General features: G+C 37.5%; 2 protein-coding genes and 1 long non-coding RNA gene across 3 annotated transcripts; 2 read left to right on the top strand and 1 right to left on the bottom strand.

The window, feature by feature from the left end:
• Positions 1-1,633: 1,633 nt before the first annotated feature.
• On the bottom strand, positions 1,634-3,693 carry LOC125851216 (uncharacterized). Its single transcript, XR_007444899.1, has 3 exons — positions 3,577-3,693; positions 3,051-3,128; positions 1,634-1,843 (listed from the first exon to the last, which is right to left on the bottom strand). It is a non-coding gene; the product is annotated as an uncharacterized LOC125851216 (long non-coding RNA).
• Positions 3,694-9,534: 5,841 nt separating this feature from the next.
• LOC125851214 (F-box/LRR-repeat protein 25-like) lies at positions 9,535-10,434 on the top strand. Its single transcript, XM_049530991.1, has one exon. The coding sequence runs from the start codon at positions 9,535-9,537 to the stop codon at positions 10,432-10,434; it is 900 nt and encodes a 299-aa protein (XP_049386948.1).
• A 337-nt stretch (positions 10,435-10,771) lies between these two features.
• LOC125851212 (uncharacterized) lies at positions 10,772-11,362 on the top strand. The gene is made up of 2 exons (XM_049530989.1): positions 10,772-10,969; positions 11,147-11,362. The coding sequence occupies exons 1-2, from the start codon at positions 10,772-10,774 to the stop codon at positions 11,360-11,362; spliced, it is 414 nt and encodes a 137-aa protein (XP_049386946.1).
• Positions 11,363-19,575: the final 8,213 nt, after the last annotated feature.

Genomic DNA, 19,575 nt, shown 5'->3' with positions numbered 1-19,575 from the left:
TTCGAAATCTATGTTAGTGTAGTCCTCTCAAATTAATACGATTACTAAATCATATGATTACTAAACCAAATACTTGAGTTGGTAGCACTTAACAGTGAATTAATAGATCCACCCATTAATATGTTATGGTAGAGTAATTTGGAATTGAAATCATTCTAAAAGGTAAATATTACCTCCGTGAGAAACATTACTGTTGATTGGCCTCCTTTGCTCAATGTAAACTTGGCATCAACCAACTATGTCATTGATACCTATTGCAATTTATGAGTCTCGTGCTGATAACGTGTTGTAAACTTAAAGTAAAATAAGACAAGAAATATAGAAGATGAGAGTAATAAAAATAGAGAGACAAGAGATGAGAGTTTTTCTTATTCAATTCTTCCAAATATTCAAGTGTTTCCATAATTTTCAAGTATATCCAATATGAACTCTAATACCTCTATTTATAGTATTATATAGAGGCATACAAAATGTTAGTCATAAACATGACGTTAACAATGAGAGTTATGAAGACATTAACCATGTAAGTTATGGAGAAATATCAAAAGGGAAGATTAAGGAGGTGTGGGAGTTACTATACATTAGGGTGTAATTACAGCTTGAAATTATGGACATCCACATGAATATATATATATCTCTTAATATATTACAGAGCTTGACGTCGATGCTTCTGCAACACTCCAAATGGATGGTCTTTCACTCAATGCTGCCATCTTTGATGATGAAACTGAGGAATTCGATATTGATGGAGAGTGCGCGATGACGGAATACGCTGGTCAATCTGGTGTTATTGAAGGCGAATATCCTGTTCCTCCGACTGTTGGAATGGATTTCGAGACATATGAGGATGTGTACTACTTTTTACAACTGTTATGCTAAAGCACACAGATTCGGGATCAGAGTGAGTAATACATGGTATATGAAGAGTAGGGAAAGGTATAAAGGAAAACTAAGCTGCAGCAGCGCAGGATTTAAAAAGAAAAGTGAAGCAAATCGGCCCAGACCTGAGACAAGAACTGGCTGTTCAGATTGATGGAGAACAAAAGGTGGAGAATAATTGAAGTTGAACTTGAACACAACCACCTCATTCATCTGTCAACTGAAAAGTTCTATAAATCTCATAGAAACTATAGTTCTGGGAGTAAAAGGCCCTTGCAGATGACTGGTAATCAAGAAAATCAGAAAATTAGGTTATTCAGAATTGTCATTATTGATCCAGATGATGATGGAAAATTAAACATTGATGAAGGTGAATTCAGGAACACGATTGACCAGTCAAACAATTCTCAGTTTCTTCACTGATCTACAGTTGGTAAACCCTGGTTTCTTCTCCTTTTGATGAGTATTTGTCTAATCATACTCCCCTGAAAGAGTTCCTTGATTGCTATAACCAATGTCTGGTGGAAATCCATCAAAGAGAAGCATTAGCTGATTTAGAATCAAGGAAAATGTCACGACCTGATTTCTCAAGTCATGATAGCACCTACTACAACCCACCAGTAGGTAAGCCAACCCGTAACCTGGAACAACACGTAATGGGTCTGAGGGTAGAAACTAAATAAGAGGAGACAAATAACAATATAAACAGGCGGAAGCAAACAAAAAAAAACATATATGCAAATAAAGATCCCTCCCAGAACCTGGAAGTCACTAGTACAGAGCTACTAACAAAATGAGTACAAGTCCCAAAAGTGGACAACAGAGACTAGACTGTCTCGAAAGGTAAAAGACAAGTCTATATATACAGATGGAGACTGAAATAGTACAAAACGCCGTGTGCTCACCCCCGTCTCCGGATCAGACTGCTCCAAGCTCGATCAACGCTGGCTACTAGTGCCCGGACCTGCATCACGAAACAGATGTAGAACGTAGCATGAGTACCAAATAGGCCGATTGAACTTGAAAAGTAAAGGCAATATGAAAAGAAGGAATAACACAAACCGAAGTCAAGAACTAAAATCTAACTAACAAGGGAATGCACACGAGTGTACAAAGAACTAACTAAAGTAATCTATAAGCTAACTACACCTAACTGGGCCCCCATAAGCCCAGAAGGTACACTCGTGCGCAAGTTAAATAAAAACCCGAACGGACCCCCATAAGCCCGACGAGTACACAGAATAACTATAACTAAAGAGAATTGCATAAAAGAACCCAAGAACGAAGAACATCGAACCAGAACCTCAACCCTAATTAGTAGAATCTGACAGCACTGAGGCCGGACCTCGAACCGGATGCTCAGCAGAAGTACCCAAGTAACCAATCACAAGTATCAAGTATAAGAGGCCGGAACTCTAACCGGATGCTCTATATAGGTGTCTGAGCAATAGAGGCCGGACCTTAAACCGGATGCTCTATATAAGTATCTGGGCAATAGAGGCCGGACCTCAAACCGGATGCTCTATATAAGTATCTGGGCAATAGAGGCCGGACCTCAAACCGGATGCTCTATAATTGTGCCAATGTAGCTGCTGAAAGAGTCCCAATTGATCCATACTCATAAATATCTGTGGAACGCCGTCCACACATAGCCAATCAATGAAAGTCCTTGGAACCAAATCGAAAATCAAATTAAAATCGCGAAGTAGAACTAGTGTCGCCGATGTAACTCGTGAAGCCGTAACATCGAAGAAAATAAGGATAACTATAGTCGGAGAGAGAGTATCGCTTAACTAAGACCCAAACTATCAGACTCAAGTCTGCTACACCAGTCTACAAGGATCTAAGCCGACCGAGCGACGTCGGGGCAAAACTAAGGCCTATTGGATCCGAATAATGTATTTCTAAGGCAAGCCCTAGTCAAACCTAAACTAAGGCCCAACATTCTTCAAATAAACAATAATTAAGCATGCAAGCACTCCACATAGCGAGGAGGGTCCGTTAATAACACAAAGCATGCTCACAGTTACCGGATAATTCCCGAAATAGGCCTAAAACATGATTTCTTAACACCTATGCAAGATTCAATGACTACCCAACCCAAATCCCAACTAATCAACATGCATTCACATTCTCGAGCTCAATCTAAGAGAGGGAAAACCGTAGCCTACCTTAAAGCCGATCACACGCGCTCCAAAATCACTCCTCCGGAGATTTTCCTTTCCGAAAGGTCTCGAAACGCTTCCCCGCTATCAAAAATAGTATCACAACGTTAATACGGTCGTTTAGACACCAAAATCACAACAAACAGAGACGGGTCAATTTTGGAGTCAAAACGGGAATCGTGGGACCCACACAGAAAATTCCGAAATTAACCCCAAAAGTGGGTCCTAACCAGTTCCCCCAGCTCATTTCCCATAATGGGACACAATTCGGGGCTCGGGAACAACACAATACCAACATACAACTAAAACCCAAATTTTCTCAAAAATCGAAATGGGACAGCAGTGTATTTACCAAAAACGAGCGATCTACAGTAAAATCTAACAACACCACAATGTTCTCCTCGAAAAACCACTCAAGATAGCCTCAAAAATCACCAAAATCGGATCTAAAATGGCTAAGAAAACAAGTCTCAAAATTTCCAAAATCAAGTCACAAAAAGAGGTCTGGCAGCAGGTATTTTTCGAAAATTACCTCAAACGGGGACTCCAAATCACTATCCGAGCTCACCAACACGTTGCCCTCGAAAAATCTCACAACTTAGCCTTTTGGATCACCCAAATCGGTTGAGAGATGAGAGAGAGATGAGAGTTTGAAGTTTGGGAAATGTGGCTGATTTTCTGCAATTTATTGCAGAAAATCTGCAACATTTCCAAAACTTTAAATTCCGACGGGGTGCTTCGATCTCGTTCGGAACCCCGTGCACGCAAACGAGATATGCAACCATACCAAATTCGATATTTCAGACTCAACGGCGCAGTCGAAATTTCCATCAGAGGTCATTTCGATAAAAAGTGGGTCCCACTTCCAAAAGCCCTTTTAAGTCAAAACCCACAAAAGGGCTCGGAAAGATATCGAAAACCTCCAGACACAAAAGAAAGGTCAATCTAGACCAAACTCGACATTCCGGAGCTAACCACGCTGACGGAATTCTCATCCGAGCGCGTTTACTCAAAATGTTGACCAAAGTCAACCTTAGGCTAAAATTCAAAGGCTAAAACGCCTAATCGCACCGACTCACACTGAAAATCTCGGGAGTCATGTCGACCATGCTACTAGCCTAAAATGACCCTTCCGGAGCTGATGAAATCGTCAGAATTGGATTCCGATGTCATCTTCTTGAACTTTTGATCGAAAATGATCGTTCAAGGTTCATAAGCTCCAAAACACAAAAACTCACACCAGGACCAAACGAACGACCAGGTGACCGAACTATCAGTCCCAGCAAGTCATAAATGACTTGGGGTCGCTATAGGAACGCTCTAAACGACGCACAGAAGGCAAGACACAGAAATGACCAAGAGGGTCATTACAATATCCACTACTAAAAAGGACTTTCGTCCGCGAAAGAAAGGATCAAGAAGTACCTGAAGGCTCAAACAAGCTGGGAAACTGCTCTCGCATCTCCTGCTCGGTCTCCCAGGTAGCCTCCTCGACTGGACGATGCCTCCAACGGACCTTAACAACAGGAATGGCTCTCGAGCGCAATCTCCTCACATCTCTGGCTAGAATGGCAACTGGCTCCTCTACAAATGCTAAACGATCATCCAACTCGACTGCATCATACTGGAGCACATGGGACTCATCAGGAACATACCGCCGCAGCATCGAAACATGAAACACTGGGTGGATGGCTGAAAATACTGGAGGTAGGGCCAACTCATAAGCAACCTCCCCAACTGTCCGGAGTATCTCAAAAGGCCCAATGTACCTGGGGCTAAGCTTGCCCCGCCTCCCAAACCTCATCACGCCCTTCATGGGCGACACACGAAGGAATACCCGGTCACCAACAGAGAATTTCAAAGGTCGACGCCTCTGATCAGCATAACTCTGGTGCCTACTCTGAGCCGTCCTGAGCCTATCCTGAATCACCCTCACCTGATCCAGGGCCTCCTGAAGCAAATCTGTACCACGCGGCCTAGGCTCTGTAGACTCAAACCAACCAACTGGAGAGCGACAACGCCTACCATATAAGGCCTCAAACGGGGCCATCTGAATACTAGAGTGGTAGCTGTTGTTGTACGCAAACTCCGCCAAAGGCAAGAACTGGTCCCACTGACCTCCAAAATCCATAACACAGGCCCGCAACATATCCTCAAGGACCTGAATAGTACGCTCTGACTGACCATCCGTCTGTGGGTGAAATGCTGTGCTAAGGTGGACACGGGTGCCCAACTCCTCCTGAAAAGCCCTCCAAAAGCTGGAAGTGAACTGTGAACCTCGGTCTGAAATGATAGCAACAGGCACGCCATGAAGACGGACCACCTCCCTAATGTAGATACGAGCCAACCTCTCGGCACTGAAAGTAGTATGAACAGGAAGGAAGTGTGCTGACTTGGTCAATCGATCCACGATGACCCAAATGCTGTCAACACCTCTAGAAGTCCGAGGCAACCCCACAACGAAGTCCATAGTGATACGCTCCCACTTCCACTCCGGAATGGGTAATCTCTGGAACTCGCCACCAGGCCTCAAATGCTCTGCCTTTACCTGCTGGCAGCACAAGCAACGGGAAACAAAGTCAGCAATATCTCTCCTCATGCCACTCCACCAGTAATGCTGCCTCAAATCACGATACATCTTCGCTGTGCCCGGATGGATAGAGTATCTGGACTCATGGGCCTCAGAAAGTATCAACTGTATCAAATCTCCAACTCTCGGAACACAGATGCGGCCGGCAAATTTCAACACTCCATCAGGATCTAAGGTAGCCTGACCACCATCACCCGCTAACACTCGATCTCTAAGGGCCACCAAGGTATCATCCTCAAACTGGAAACCACGGATCCTATCAAGCAAGGAAGACTGAACTCCCATAAAGGCCAAGACGCGTCTAGAATCTGAGATATCCAACCGAACCATACTATTAGCTAAGGACTGAATGTCCAAAGCTAAGGGTCGCTCCTCAACAGATAAGAAGGCTAGACTTAGCCTTTTGGATCACCCAAATCTTACAACTTAGCCTTTTGGATCACCCAAATCGGTTGAGAGATGAGAGAGANGAGCTCAATCCAACGACGCTGCCTCGAATTAAGGTCCCTCTGGCTCATGATGTACTGAAGACTCCTATGATCGGTATAGATCTCACATCGAACTCCATACAAGTAGTGCCTCCAAATCTTAAGCGCGAAAACTACCGCCGCCAACTCCAAGTCATGAGTGTGGTAGTTGCGCTCATGGATCTTAAGCTGCCTCGATGCATAAGCAATAACCCGGCCNCGCACCGACTCACACTGAAAACCTCGGGAGTCATGTCCACCATGCTACTAGCCTAAAATGACCCTTCCGGAGCTGATGGAATAGTCAGAATTGGATTCCGATGTCATCTTCTTGAACCTTTGATCGAAAATGATCGTTCAAGGTTCATAAGCTCCAAAACACAAAAACTCGCACCAAGACCAAACGAACGACCAGGTGACCGAACTGTCAGTCCCAGCAAGTCATAAATGACTTGGGGTCGCTATAGGAATGCTCTAAACGACACACAGAAGGCAAGATACAAAAATGACCATGAGGGTCATTACACTCACATACCTAGTAGGGATCACCCCCGACGATTTACACGACGATCTTTGACAGAAACTCCTTGATCTCCTCTTCTTCTTCTCTTCTTTCTCTCTTCTTTCTCTCTTCTTCTCTTCTTCACTCAAGAACCCTAACTCTTTCTCTTTTAAAATGGGATAAAAATGATCCAAAATCAGCCTAACACACAATATATTCCCAAAAGAAATGGCTAAGGAAAAGACCAAAATGCCCTTAAAATTTCCGGACGGATTCCATGCCAACTACCCAACTTTCAACGGGCATAACTCGCTCATACGAACTCGGAATCGAGCAAACTCAGCGGCGTTGGAAAGATCATTCCACAAGCTTCACAACCATAACTGGAACTACTCCTAACTCATCCTGATATAGGATTTATGACCGCTCAAAGTTGGCCAAAAACTCACTGATTTCCACACTTGACCAATTTCCAGATTTTTAAATCTTTTCAAAAAAATGACTATTTCCGATTCTAAGCCTCTTCAAAGCTACTTCAAATTGTCGGATGTTACATTCCGCTTGTTGTCAGCCAGGATGAGGGTTCGCTTGGGGACCAACAATGGTTCTCGAGTGCCGGCCACATCCAGGGTGTAGGCTTGGATCGTGACAAATGTGGATCGTCATATATATCTCTTATTCACACGAACCTATCAAGATGGTCAATAAAAAATTTTATTAGTTAAATGCGGTAATGTATATATTTATTTCAATTTAATGAGGTTCAATCATGTAATTAGTCGTATTTCAGTAATATCACCTTATAGACGATATTTGTTGTGTACTTTTCTTGTCATCTAACCAGATGTGCTTTGCACGTGTATTCCACTTAATCTGTTTAGATGTCATATGAGCATGTGGAAAACAACTACATTTTATTTTTTAGAACTATTTTAGTATATTAATTTTTATTTTATAAGTTATAATATAATATATGACGTTCTTTTTGTTGGCTCTTAAGTATAAAAAAAATAAATCGTGACAATTCTCTAACTCTTGAGAAGTTTAATAATTTTGGAAAAAGATATTTAAAAACATATATCTACATCACAAGAGAAATTGTTAACAAAAACAAATGAATTTACACTACAATAAAAATTAAACTAATACAAACTTCAACTGGGTTATTACAAGTCATATGGAATTTTCTTCATCGAAAATACTGAAATATTAAGAAATAGTAAATAAGTAAAATAAAAGGGCAATGTTTATATAGTAATAACTATTTTGAAGCAAACTTCCTGACAATTGAAATCACATAAGTAGCATTGGTAAATAAAATCATGGGATAAGGGTATGAAAAATACCCCAACTTTGGTCAGATTTGTTGTTGTGATACTAACTTTCATAAGGACCTATTAATTACCTCCCTAGACTATTTAATACCGTATTTTTTACCCCCTGAACTATTTAATAGTGTATTTTAAAGGTATATATGTGCCCACGTGGACACATTACTATTTATAATTTTGCATTATTTTTTATGTCCACGTGGGCAAATATATATATTTAAAATACAGTATTAAATAGCCTAGGGAGGTAATAGGTCTTCATGAAAGTTTAGTATCGCAACAGTAAATCCGACCAAAATTGGGATATTTTTCAGACCCTTATCCCTAAATATATGGTCCTATTAATATCATAAATTAATAATTCTTTAAAAGTATATATCAAATTCACTACCGTAACAATACATTTCTGAGCACCAAGGTCTTCTTCAATTGAAGATGCCCAAACAAAGTATCGATGCTTTTGCGCGATGCTAACTAACGTCTGATTTATTTATGAATTCTCCAAAAATAATTTATTACTATTATTTTTACCCCCTGAATATTAATTTTAATTTTCAAATATACAAAATGTTCATCCATTGTTGTTCTTTCAATTACTAAGTTGAATGGTAAATGGTAACTTCTTCGAATCTGACAATGATTTTGTTTTGTTTTTGTGATGGTTATAGTGATTCAATGACCGAAAACTTGATCTAGGAGAAGGAGGAAATGGATGATAGATATATTTTACTAATAATAAATTAAGTTGAATAATTTTATTGATACAATAATCTAAGTTGAGTAATTTTATTGATACAAAATAAAGTTCAATGACTTTACTAAATAAATTCTCAAAGTTAAGTGATCGTTTAAGATATGAACTCCTCAACTATAGGGTTGTATTGGAAGGACTGTTTTGGGTCACCAAGAAATAGGTTTTTAGTCATCATTGGAATTTTATGGAACTGTGATAGGTTTTTAAATTTTGGGTAAAAAATTAAATAAAAAATCGGGTAAATCATAGTTCAAAATATGTTTTTCCTTTTTCATTTTTAGATATAGCGGCTAATATATTTATCTTATTTGCTTTTCAGATATAGCGGCTAATATATTTGTCCTTTTTCCATTTTAGATATAGCGGCTAATACATTTATTCTTTTTCCTTTTTAGATATAGTGGCTAATATATTTGTCCTTTTTCCTTTTTAGTTATAGTGGCTAATATATTTTTTCTTTTTCCTTTTTAGGTATAGCGGCTAATGTATTTATCTTTTTTCCTTTTTAGATATATATAGCGGCTAATATATTTGTCCTTTTTCCTTTTTAGATATAGCGGCAAATAATACATTTATTCTTTTTTCCTTTAGATATAGTGGCTAATAGATTTGTCATTTTTCCTTTTTAGATATATTGACTAATATATTTGTCCTTTTTCCTTTTTAGATATAGTGGCTAATATAATTATCCTTTTTCCTTTTTTAGATATAGTGGCTAATATTTGAAAATAGGTGTTCAAAAGTGGATATTCACTTAATTCACCCAAATATATGATGATGACTTTTTAGTATAAAAGTGAAACCCTTAAAGAGGACATCTCAATCATCACATCAAAACGAAGCAATATGGCAAAAAGAGATGATAGAATATCAGAATTGCCTGTGCATATCATTCATCACATCTTATGTCTCACTAACCTCGACGTCAAAGAGGTGGCGATAAGTTGTATGCTGTCCAAGAGATGGCACTATTACTGGACTTCAAGGCCTAATTTGATATTCGGTCAATTTCAAGTTAACAAATATATTCCCCTTGAAAACTATGTCAAGTTGGTTGATCAATCCCTACGATCCCATATCGAAAAAAACTTACATCTTGAACAATTCATCCTTACATATTGTGATCCAGAAGTGGATTCTCACCTGGATACTTGGATTGAATTGGCGGTTAAACTCAACGTCACAGAGCTGGGGATTCACCCTTCCATTTTAAGACCAAATAGCTTACCTCATGTTATTTATGATGCTAAAAAGCTGAAAACATTGTCGTTAAGCAAGTGCAAGTTTGAATTTCATAGTAGCACCACTCACATAAGATTTTGTTGTCTTAAGGCTCTTTCTTTGAATCATGTACATATTTCATATGCCCAATTGCAAAGAGTTATCGAAAGATGCCCATCTATCAGGACTCTAAGTTTATATTATTGTGAGGGTATAAGCAAATGTCACATTTTTGGCCTAGTACGTCTCGAGTATTTGACTGCAAGTTATTGCAAACTCCATAGTGTGCTAGTCGAAGCTCCATATCTTCGATGCTTTATATATAATGAATATGCTGAACAGGACAATATTCTTCCTTGCCAAATTGCTATTTTGGGTGGTTACAATACTTTACATACACTCGAGCTCACTGGTGCCAGCATCACCGACCAACAGTTTCGAGATATATTCTGTAAGTTCCCAAACATTTCTGAATTGGAGCCAGCAAGATGCTATAAGCTGAATAATATAGAGTTTCAGAGTTAAAAACTCAAGAAATTCACCTTATTATTAGGGTTGAACAGTCTGGAAAATCTCACGATTCAAGCTCCAAATTTATTGGAATTTGATTTTCTTGGTAGTAAAATGCCCTTCTCATATATGGATACTTCTTCCCTAGAAAGAGCCCAACTCAAATTCTTCTTGCCCGAGACATACTTTGGATCAGTGGACAGCAGTTTGTACACGAGCCTTCATCACTTTGTTCAAAAGTTCAACTATTCTAAAGATTTCATATTAATAAAATTTTTCCGCCATGTAGTTTACATTATTTTTATGCTTATGTCATTGATTTATGCATTACTTGTTGAATTTGGTTTAAACTATGCCATTGACTAAATTCTTGCAGACCAAAAGCATACTTATTTATGAAATTCCAAGAGAAATTGTTATTCCACCAACCCATGTTGTCGAGATATTCATTGCATCCATGCTGCGTGTTGAATCGGTCATTGGAATGTTAATGTACAAGCGTCCCTATATCATGTCCATACTTGCATGTACAGATAGCAAAGCACTGCAGGTAATTTCTTGCTTTACCTCAAAAACGTCTCTTGTGCTTGTATAAACAAAGACATTAATTTGACCTTAACTTTTAGACACCGATAGTGTAAAAGAATTGTTTTACAATCAGAAAATTTGTTGTTAAATGTCACAAGCATTATTGTATAACATATCTTATGTTTTTGCTTAAATGCAGGTGATGTCTACACTAAAAGGGTGTATACAAAAGGAAAATTGTGGTAAAGAATGTCCATTCAATACCAAGTGGCATCGTAACTTAAAAGAAGTCATCAGTTGTAGTGGGATATCTGAAGAGGGAATGGCTGCCTCCAGGTGGTATCTATGGTTGAAATCCACATCTGTAATTGACCAAGTGAATAATTTCGTGTTAAAATGGAAAGATGAAGCCTAGACCGAAGAATTTGGGGGAATTCAGCAAATAGAGTTAATTAGTGTGTTGAGAAGAAGTATGATTTACATATTTGTAGTTTAGTTGCAGTTGTAATATCATCGCCCCAGCTTCAGCAGTAATTGTTCTTTCCTGAATGAAATAGAACAGAATTCCTATATCTTGACAATGGAACGTAACACTCTGTTCTGAACTCTTTGTGTCGATCTAACTCATGCTAAACGTATATTCATACATGCACACACAATCAATTTCCCTCATTTTGATAAACTATGCAAGTGTATATACATCACATCACCTAACTGGCGTATATATTTCCCCTTTTGGCATCATTATATTAAAAACGTGCAGAAGAGCAGAGAATCAATTTAGGAAGCGAAATGTCACAATGTTAACTCTGGTTACTATGGCTACACTTATTAGCTCAAGTTGCTGTCATTTAGCTAACCTATGAAACATAGAGGTGGTTCTTCTCTTAGCCTTAGAGGTAGGTCCTTTGTTGGGTAAGCAGTCACATTCCACCAGAGATCATACCCTTCTTACTGGTACTTAGTTTGTGTAGATGGATTTTAGTGGTCGTGTTATTGGCCTCTGATGTGTCCTGCTGATTTGTTACACGTTGCATGCCACATATAACGATTGATACAACCCGCTAGTCTTGGGGAATTCAGATAAAGAAAATTTTTGATATCTATATTGATGTCTACTTGAAATAGAGGTTGTCATTGTTGGAATTAATGCATTCACAAGAAAATTATCTCTTAGTCTTTTAATGTTGTTTCTTAGTTTATCAACAAGTGTTTGTAATAGTAAATTGTGCAACACCTTTGGTTTGATATTATGACTAATCTATCTATCTATATTTATATTACCTTAAAAGCATAAACTCCTAAATTTAATGTTAAATTACTATAATATCCCTAACTTAGGTTGTGACTTTTCTGATGAGTTGTGACTTTTCTAATAAGTTGTGACTTTTTTCAAGGGTTGTGATTTTTCGATGAGTTGTGACTTTTCCAAAGAGTTGTCACTTTTCGAAAGGGTTGTGACTTCTCAAAAAGGTCATGACTTTTCAGATAAGACTCAAAAAATACTTGTTCATACTACCCTTTGTTTACTATAAATAGAAGGATTTTCTCTCATATTTCAACAACAATAGTTTTTTAATCTTCTACTCTTCTTCTTCTTGCATTTTAAAAATTTTCGTGTGATTTATTGTCATTGAGTGAGTTCGAAGTTTAGAGAAATGTGAGGTATCACTATTCTGATGAAGTGAGTTGTTCAATCCTAAGAGGATATATTCCTTAACCTCGAGTACTTGAGGAAAATATTTCTGATGATATAATAATTATTTGTTGGCTTAGTATATACATTAGTATGTAATGTTCCAATATATGAAGTTAACATGATGTAGTCTAAACTCATTTGTTTTTGTTAACAATTTCTCTTGTGGTGTAGATATATGCTTTTGAATATGAAAATAATTAAAATTCTCAAGAGTTAGAGAATTTTCACGGTTTTTTTTATGCTCAAGACAAAAGAATGACTTTATTTATCAATGTTAATTATGAGATTTACATTGTCAGAAAGTTTGCTTCAAAATAGTTATTACTATATACACATTGCCCTTTTGTTTTACTGATTTACTATTTCTTAATATTTAAGTATTTTCGATGAAGGAAAGTCTATATGACTTGTAATAATCCAATTGAAATTTGTATTAGTTTATTTTTTATTGTAGTCTAAATTCATTTGTTTTTGTCAACAATTTCTCTTATAATATAGATATATCCTTCTGAATATCTTTTTCAAAAATTATTAAACTTCTCAAGAGTTAGAGAATTGTCACAACTTATTTTTATGATGCCCAAGACAAAAGAATGATTTTAGGGATAAGTGTCTGAAAAATATCTCAACTTTGGTCGGATTTGTTGTTGCGATACTAAAATTTCATGAGGACCTATTACCTCCCTAGACTATTTAATATTGTATTTTAAACATATATATTTGCCCACGTGGACATAAAAAATAATGCAAAATTATAAATAGTAATGTGTCCACGTGGGCACATATATACCTTTAAAATACACTATTAAATAGTTCAGGGGGTAAAAAATACGGCATTAAATAGTCTAGGGAGGTAATAGGTCCTTATGAAAGTTTAATATCGAAACAACAAATCCGACCAAAGTTGGGGTATTTTTCCGACCCTTATCCCATATATTTATATAGGGGTCTTAGCTTCTGGAAATATATTATTGTAACATCCGGCAATTTGAAATAACTATGAAAAAGCTTGAAATTGGAAATAGTCATCTTTTTTTTTGGAAAAATTTAAAATCTGGAAATTTGGTTAAGTGTGGGAAATCAGTAAATTTTGGCCAACTTTGAGCAGTCATAACTCCTAGGTCAGGATGATTTAGGGGTAGTTCCAGTTAATTTTGGAAAGCCCTTGGAAATATCTTTCCAACGCCACCGAGTTTGCTCGATTCCAAGTTCGTATGAGCGAGTTATGCCCTTTGAAAGTTGGGCAGTTGGCAGGGAATCCGTCCGGAAATTTTAAGTGCATTTTTGTCTTTTCCCTAGCCATTTTTTTCGGGGTTATATTGTTGTGTTAGGCTGATTTTTTTGGATCATTTGGTCCCATTTTAAAAGAGTGAAAGCTAGGGCTTGAGAGTGAAGAAGAGAAGAAGAAGAGAAGAAGAGGAGGAAGAAGAGATCAAGCAAGTTTCCGTTGTGGATATCGTCGGGGGTGATCCCTACTAGGTATGTGAGTTTTTAGTGTTCGGTGATCCTTTCCCTCACACACCAAACTCATTTTCATTATTGAGAAAAGTTTGGATAAGTTGTTGAAGTTGTTGGGTTGTGTTGTTGATGTTGTTGATCATGTTGTTGAAGTTCTTGTTGGTTGTGGAACATGATTTGGTGGTGTGTTGAGTTGAATCTCTTGTATATTGAGGGATTTTATGACCCTTAGTGTTTAGGGTTGAGTCCATTGAAGTTAGGGTAGTTTAGAGTTGGGAAAAGAGGGAAAAAAGGCGAGTTTTCTAGAGAAAGGGGTGGCACATCGCGCCTGCCAGCGCGCCCCAAAAGAGCTTCTGAGATTTCTCCCTTGGGGCGCCGCGCCTAGCAGAGCACCAGCAGGTTCCCTCTGAGCTTCAAGGGCAGGCGCTCCGCGCCTTGCAAAGCGCCAAGGATGCCATGTTCCTCTATTTTTTTCACACTTTCTCATGCATGTTTCTATGTATTATACCTATGTTTCCCAGTTGTTTCCAACACTTTAAGGTACACTTAGATATCCCGAATTCATCCATAAACATGTGATTATATACCTTGAATCCATAATTCAATTCGAGGCGAGTTTGGATCAAAGTCAAGTGAAGTTAGAGTCAAGTTAAGAAGTAAGTCCAAGCAAGTCTTTAAAGTTGTTCAAGAGTCTTTATTGAACGTTTTAACTTCATTCTAAGGCTCAAGTTTCAAGTCAAGTAAAGAGTATAGAGTTTCAAGTTAAGTCAAGAACATAAAGTTGAGTTCATTTCTCAAAATTATTAGGGAACTATGTATTCCCAAAGAAGTTTTAAAGAAATGTTTTTACATTTAAGCAAGGTTGGAAACTGAGATTTCCAAAAAGCCTTCGGTCTAGTTTTTGAGTAATTATCTCATATCAGCAAGAAGAAATATGTTTTAAAAACATAATAGCCAGTACGTTTTTGGGAGTAGTATCGAGCACCGAATTGGGGAAGCATTCAAAGAACTCATAGCCCCCATAGAACCATGTTAGCCACCATGGGTAAAAAAGGATCATACTTTTTAGATGAATCCTTTTTCCAGATAGACTAGTGGATCCACTAGGCAGTTCAGGTCTTATACCTTTGGCTGGGTATAAGATGCTCTGGCAGCGTGAGGTCGATCGTTGTATCATCACTATAGCTCTTATGTGATGGTTGTCGGTTAGAGAAACTCCCACAGCAGTTATTGTATTTTCATACACAGAAATTATTGTATTTCTATTTACATCTCAGGCTTATTGTATCTTTGTATACACACAGAGTTCATAGCATGTTTAAATCAGTCTTTCTTTATATCGCACTTGTTTTAAATTGCCTTATATTGAAAGAAGTCAGTCAGGTTGAATTGAGTTGAGCCAGGTAAGCTATTCAGTTTCTTCCAGATTTCCTTCTAGCCTTTGTTGCTTACTTTTCCAACTCGCATACTCGTACATTCCATGTATTGATGCCAATTGGCCTGCATCTTATGACGATGCAGATACAGGTACCCAGGATCAGCATCCAGCACGCCGTTGATCCAACTGAGCACTCCAGAGTCAGTGGTGAGCCTCCTTGCATTCCGGAGGACTAAATTATTTTGTGTCCTTAGTGTTGTTTTATTAGGGTGTTGCGGGGTCTGTCCCAACATCCATCTCAATATTTGTAGAGGCTTCATAGACAATTAGTCAGTTAGTTTGAGTCTCTCATCTATGTATATACGTAAATATCCTATTTTGAGATTTGAGTTGCCTTTGTGGACAGCTTATATAAGTTAAGTTGTTTTGTAACCTTGCATTCCATTGAGCTATTATGTTGAGTTAGGTTTCCGCTGAGTTAAGAAAGTCAGGCCAAGGGTTCGCTTGGGGCCAGAAATGGTCTCTGGGTGCTGGTCCCACCCAGGGTGTAGGCTCGGGGCGTGACAATTATCTTATTATCTTATCAAAATTGGTGAATTTTTCCATTGGCCCAAGTCGGGACCGGAGGAAAATATTATTTTAGAGAGATTATTAATTTACCGAGTATTAATTTATAGAGGTTTTACTGTAACTTTTGAAAAGGAAAAATGACTTTTGAAATTTGTGGTGTTAAACAAAAGATGTGTTGAATGTATCAAAATACTATTTAATCTTATAATCTCAAACATGTTATGTGAAAAGTTAGAATTTAAAAGTTATCAAAAACTAAAAGAGATAATTTGTTTTATAAAGGATTAAAAGAAAGTACAACAAACAAAATAAAACGAAGAAAATAGTATATAAGCACCTCAAATAATTATCTCAAAAATGAAGGGGGAAAAATAGTGCAATTATTGAAATAGTTATGATTTTGTACATTTGTATGGTCACCCACCCACAAAACACAATGAGTTGCTTTACAGAACACTATAAATAACTTTATTTAAAAGGTAAAAAAGTGAGAATTATTAAACCAAAATTGAAGAGAAGGGACTATTTTTGCTTTCGAAAGTAGTGGAATCACATCGGCTCCATTAGTGTGTTAATTTTTGGTAGATTCTAAATCAATATTCTCTATGTTTTAATTTATGTGATGTTATTGACTTGACAATAAGAAAAAATTTAAAAAGACTTTCGAAATTTATGGACTAAAATAACTGTGTGACTATAAATCATTTAATAAGAATAAAATTAACATTTTAAAGATAATTATGTGTAATTTGTTTTAGATACACTATATCCAAGTGGCTTCACATGTATTTGAGATACATAGACAAATATCGTTCGCCTCCCTTACCTCTCTCTCATCTTGCTTGTCACTCTCATATTTATATGGTATCTTAGATACATGCTTATCACACCAGATACATGTATCTAGTGTGTATCTAGTGCGATTTGCGGGCATGTGAGATACATAGATAAATATGCTCGCCTCTCTCAAATCTCGTTTGCTACTGACTTATATATTTGGTATCACATATGAATGTGAATCATTCTAGATACCTTTAGATATCTAGGTGTATCTGACTTAAAATTTGGTAAGGATTATTAATTAGTGATATCAAATATAATTATTTCAAACTATAGGGAGAATTAGTAAATATGGTAGGAATGTTTGTGTAATTGCATAGTGTTGCATTCAAATGCACACACAAGTGTACATGGTCGTGCAAGTAATAAAACAACTCTTTTAAGAGCCGGATGTTGAACCCTTCAGTTAATATTTGATTTCGCTATTAACTACAATTTAAAACAAGTGTATCCATAGAGTTTGATGATTATTTCTACATTAACAATTTCGTAAAAGAAAGCTATATCTAACTATGATTCATTTTCAAGTGGAGTTTAAGTAATGACTTAGGAAATTCCAGAGTTGTAGCCTATTTAGAATTCATGCATAGTATCATCTTCTATGAACATTGATTGATTATCAAATAACTTTTTTACAGTGTAAAATGTATGATCATGGTCTCCTGACCTCTAAGTACATACCACATTTGACAGTTTAACTTTGTTGATCGGGGATAGACTGAACCAACTATGAAGCACTAAGATTTCATCTTGTGTCGTAACCAAGCAAGGTCTCTAGGTATATCCCTATCCTAGATACAATCAACCCTTGTTTCGACAGAAGTTAATGCCCATTTTATCCCACGTTCTATTTTTCTATTCCTCTCTCGAGTTTAAGTTAGACAATAAATGTATATTAATATTGATCAAGCATTAACATAGGGAATTCAAGAATAAAAGAGCAATTTACAGTGAGAACCAACTTTGATCCATAGATTCAACACTACACATTCATTTGTTGCCTCAACCCTAGAATAAAAGGGATTAGCTACTCATAGTTTAATTCTCAAACTAATCATAAGAGAAATCAATCGATGAAAAAGAGAGGAATAAACCCTAAAATTGGACTAAGTGTTTTTCCAAGTTGTCGCTCTCCAATAATTGGAAAAAGAGTAATAAAAAGAATAAAACCCAAGTCTATATATAGTTGGAAAAAATCAGTAAAAGGTTAGCTTGCAGGTCCGCGACACGGAGTCGATACAGACCTGCCTATCTTCCTAGAATCCTCCTCTCTAAGACAGGGAAAGGATATATAGTCTTCTGTCTCGTCAACATCAGGAGCCAAATAATAAATTCCCTCTCCACGATGCAAAGAGGACATGAAGCTGGGTAATTCCTTGAACACCATCCTTGCATTCCTTTGCGATTCTTCTCTTGTTGTCCGATCTATGTCCACTTCAAATTTAACTACTTTTGTGCCTCTTCCTTGTAGCATCTTACCTACAAATATTAATGACATTGGTTACTCGATATGCATACCCATGGCTCAAAAACTACAAGTAATATGGAGTTTTGCTCTCAAACTTAGCTCTCATATGGGTTTAATTTGACTTTTTGGCATATAAATACGCCGCATATCATCAACCCACACTTAGAGCTTTGTTCGTCCCCAAACAATTTCCACCTATCTACCCTAGACCTAAACTCAAAATGAATAGCATTTGTACTGTAACATCCGACAATTTGAAGTGGCTTTGAAGGAGCTTGAAATTTGGAAATAGTCTTTTTTTTTTTGGAAAATTTTTTTTTTAAAAAAAAAAAATCTGGAAAATTTGGCTAAGTGTGGAAATCAATGAGTTTTTCTGGCCAACTTTGAGTAGTCGTAACTCCTAGCTCAGGATGCGTTAGGAGCAATTCCAGTTATGGTTGCGAAGCTCGTGGAACGATTTTTCCAACGCCATCGAGTTTGCTCGATTCCGAGTTCGTATGAGGGAGTTATGCCCTTTAGAAGATGGACAGTTGGAAGGGAAATCCGTCCGGAAATTTAGGGGCATTTTGGTCTTTTTCCAAATTCTTTCTCTTGAGGTTACATGGTGTGTTAGGCTGATTTTGGGATCATTTCTTTTATCCCATTGTAAAGAGGAAGAGTTAGGGTTCTTGAGAGGAGAAGAAGAGAAGAAGAAGAGAAGAAGAGGAGAAAGGAGATCAACAAGTTTCCGTCGTGGATTATCGTCGGGGGTGATCCCTAATAGGTATGTGAGTTCTTTTCGTGTGGGTTGATCCTTTCCCTCACACACACCAAGTTTACTCTATGATTTGAGAAAAGATTGGGGTTTGTTGTTGAAGTGTTGAAGTTGTTAGTTGTTGTTGATGTTGTTGGTAGTGTTGTTGAACTTATTGTTCTTTGTGAGACATGATTGAGGTTGTGTAATTAAGTTGAACCTATTGTATGTTGAGGAAATTATGATTCTAAGAGGTATGCCCCTTTCAAAGTTGAATCACCATCAATTCGCAACAATTTCTTGGCTTTCGATCCCCATCTACGGGCCTGACCTACGGACCGTAGATCGATTGACGGTCCGTACTGGTCAACCGTCGATCGAGACAGAAGTTGGGTTTTTGGGGCATCGATCTACGGTCACGATCTACGGTCCGTGACCTGACCTACGGACCGTAAGTCAGGACCGTAGGTCAACACTTAGTC

The sequence above is a fragment of the Solanum stenotomum genome, unplaced genomic scaffold (genome assembly GCF_019186545.1).
Source record: "Solanum stenotomum isolate F172 unplaced genomic scaffold, ASM1918654v1 scaffold23477, whole genome shotgun sequence".
Classification (NCBI taxonomy): Eukaryota; Viridiplantae; Streptophyta; class Magnoliopsida; order Solanales; family Solanaceae; genus Solanum; species Solanum stenotomum.
This window is presented reverse-complemented; position numbering and strand designations above follow the sequence as displayed.